Source organism: Callorhinus ursinus, unplaced genomic scaffold (genome assembly GCF_003265705.2).
Source record: "Callorhinus ursinus isolate GAN/ISIS: 27379988/994484 unplaced genomic scaffold, GSC_fseal_2.0 scaffold116, whole genome shotgun sequence".
Lineage (NCBI taxonomy): Eukaryota > Metazoa > Chordata > Mammalia > Carnivora > Otariidae > Callorhinus > Callorhinus ursinus.
In genome coordinates, this window is record NW_027397178.1 from 453,818 (window position 1) to 455,571 (window position 1,754).

At 41.1% G+C, this 1,754-nt stretch overlaps 1 protein-coding gene across 1 annotated transcript; it reads right to left on the reverse strand.

Moving 5' to 3' along the window:
* Positions 1-340: 340 nt before the first annotated feature.
* LOC112833279 (olfactory receptor 11H6) lies at positions 341-1,333 on the reverse strand. The gene has a single exon (XM_025884341.1). The coding sequence runs from the start codon at positions 1,331-1,333 to the stop codon at positions 341-343; it is 993 nt and encodes a 330-aa protein (XP_025740126.1).
* Positions 1,334-1,754: the final 421 nt, after the last annotated feature.

Consider the following 1,754-nt stretch of genomic DNA (forward strand, 5'->3'; position numbering starts at 1 on the left):
AATTCAATTTAGTTAACATAAAGTGTATTATTAGTTTCAGGGATAGAGTTTAGTGATTCATCAGTTGCATATAACAGCCAGTGCCCATTACATCAAGTGCCTTCCTTAATGCCCATCACAGTTACCCCATCCCCCCACCCACCTTCCCTCCAGCAACCCTCACTTTGTTTCCTAGAGTTAAGAGTCTCTTATGGTTTACCTCCTTGTTTTCATCTTATTTTATTTTTCCTTCCCTTCCCATATGTTCATTTGTTTCTTAAATCCCACATTTGAGTGAAATCATAGGGTATTTGTCTTCCTTCGACTTATTTTGCTTAGCATAATACCCTCTAAAGATGTCTCAGTTTTGGTTAGTTCTTAATCCTAGGACTTTCTTTAGGGCATCTTTCATGTCTTTGTTTCGGAGACTATAGATAAGGGGATTTAAGAGTGGAGTCACTGCCGAGTATACCAAAGTGATGATCTTCTGCATTCCTGTTGGATTCCCTGATTTTGGGCTCACATACGTCACCATAAGTGTTCCATAGAATAGAGACACCACCATTAGGTGGGACCCACATGTGGAGAAAGCTTTGGTTCGACCAGCACCAGAAGGAACACAAAGCACAGCTCTGAGTACCAGAGTGTAAGATCCCAGGATGAAAAGGAAGGGCCCAAAGATAATCAGTGAGTTGAAGGTGTAACAGATGAGCTCAGTGGAAGGATCAGGGATGCAGGCCAGTGCGAACAATGGGCCTGGGTCACACACAAAGTGGTCAATGATGTTGGGTCCACAGAAGGGAAGTTGGGAGATGAAAACAATGGGGACTGGGTAGCAGAGAAATCCACTCACCCAGCAAACACTGACTAGGACCACACAGAGCTTCCCAGTCATGATGGAGGGGTAATGTAGTGGGCGACAGATGGCAAGGTATCGATCATAAGCCATGACTGATAAGAAGAAACATTCTGTGGTACCCAGTGAAAAAAAGAAATAGAATTGGAGGAAGCATCCAGTGAAGGAGATGGTCTTGGTCTCAGAGAGGATGTTGACCAGCATGTTCGGGACAGTGGAGGAAATGTACCAGATCTCTAGGAAGGCAAAGTTTCCCAAGAAGATGTACATGGGTGTGTGAAGCTGCTTGTCCCATTTCACTACACAGACAATAATCCCATTCCCCAGCAGGGTGAGGAGATAGACTACCAGGATGAATGAAAAGAAAAAGTTCTGCATCTCCCTTTGACCAGGGAAACCCAGAAGGACAAACTCAGTCACAAAATGCATTGTTGTGTTCTGGGGTTCCAAAGCTGTTAGAGAAACAGAAGTAACTAAGGAGGGAATAATAATGAACATTTGTGTTTTGCTAACAATTCACTTGTAAATGTACAAAGTATTTTTATTTTACATTATCTCATTTGATCTTCCAAATGACCCTTTGAGCTGTAGGGAGGTGTGCTTCATCCTTCTCTTTTACAGATAAGAAAACTGAAGTTCAGAGAAATTTAAGGGGTTTACTTAAATGTGCAAAGGCAGTAGCTCCTAGATACACTGGCTCATTTGGAGATTGGTTTGGAGCAAACCTCACTTCATTTCAAATATTCCTATAACCCTGAGTCTCAGTATGTCTCATCTTTCATGTTAAAATCATTGCCTCTTGGATATCTTAAATGTAAATATACACTTTGGATACATTCTTTTACTTTGAAACAAAATTGAATATGAATCTGAAGCAATAAATTGTCTTCTTAGTCAGAATTTCACATACAAAAGTCCA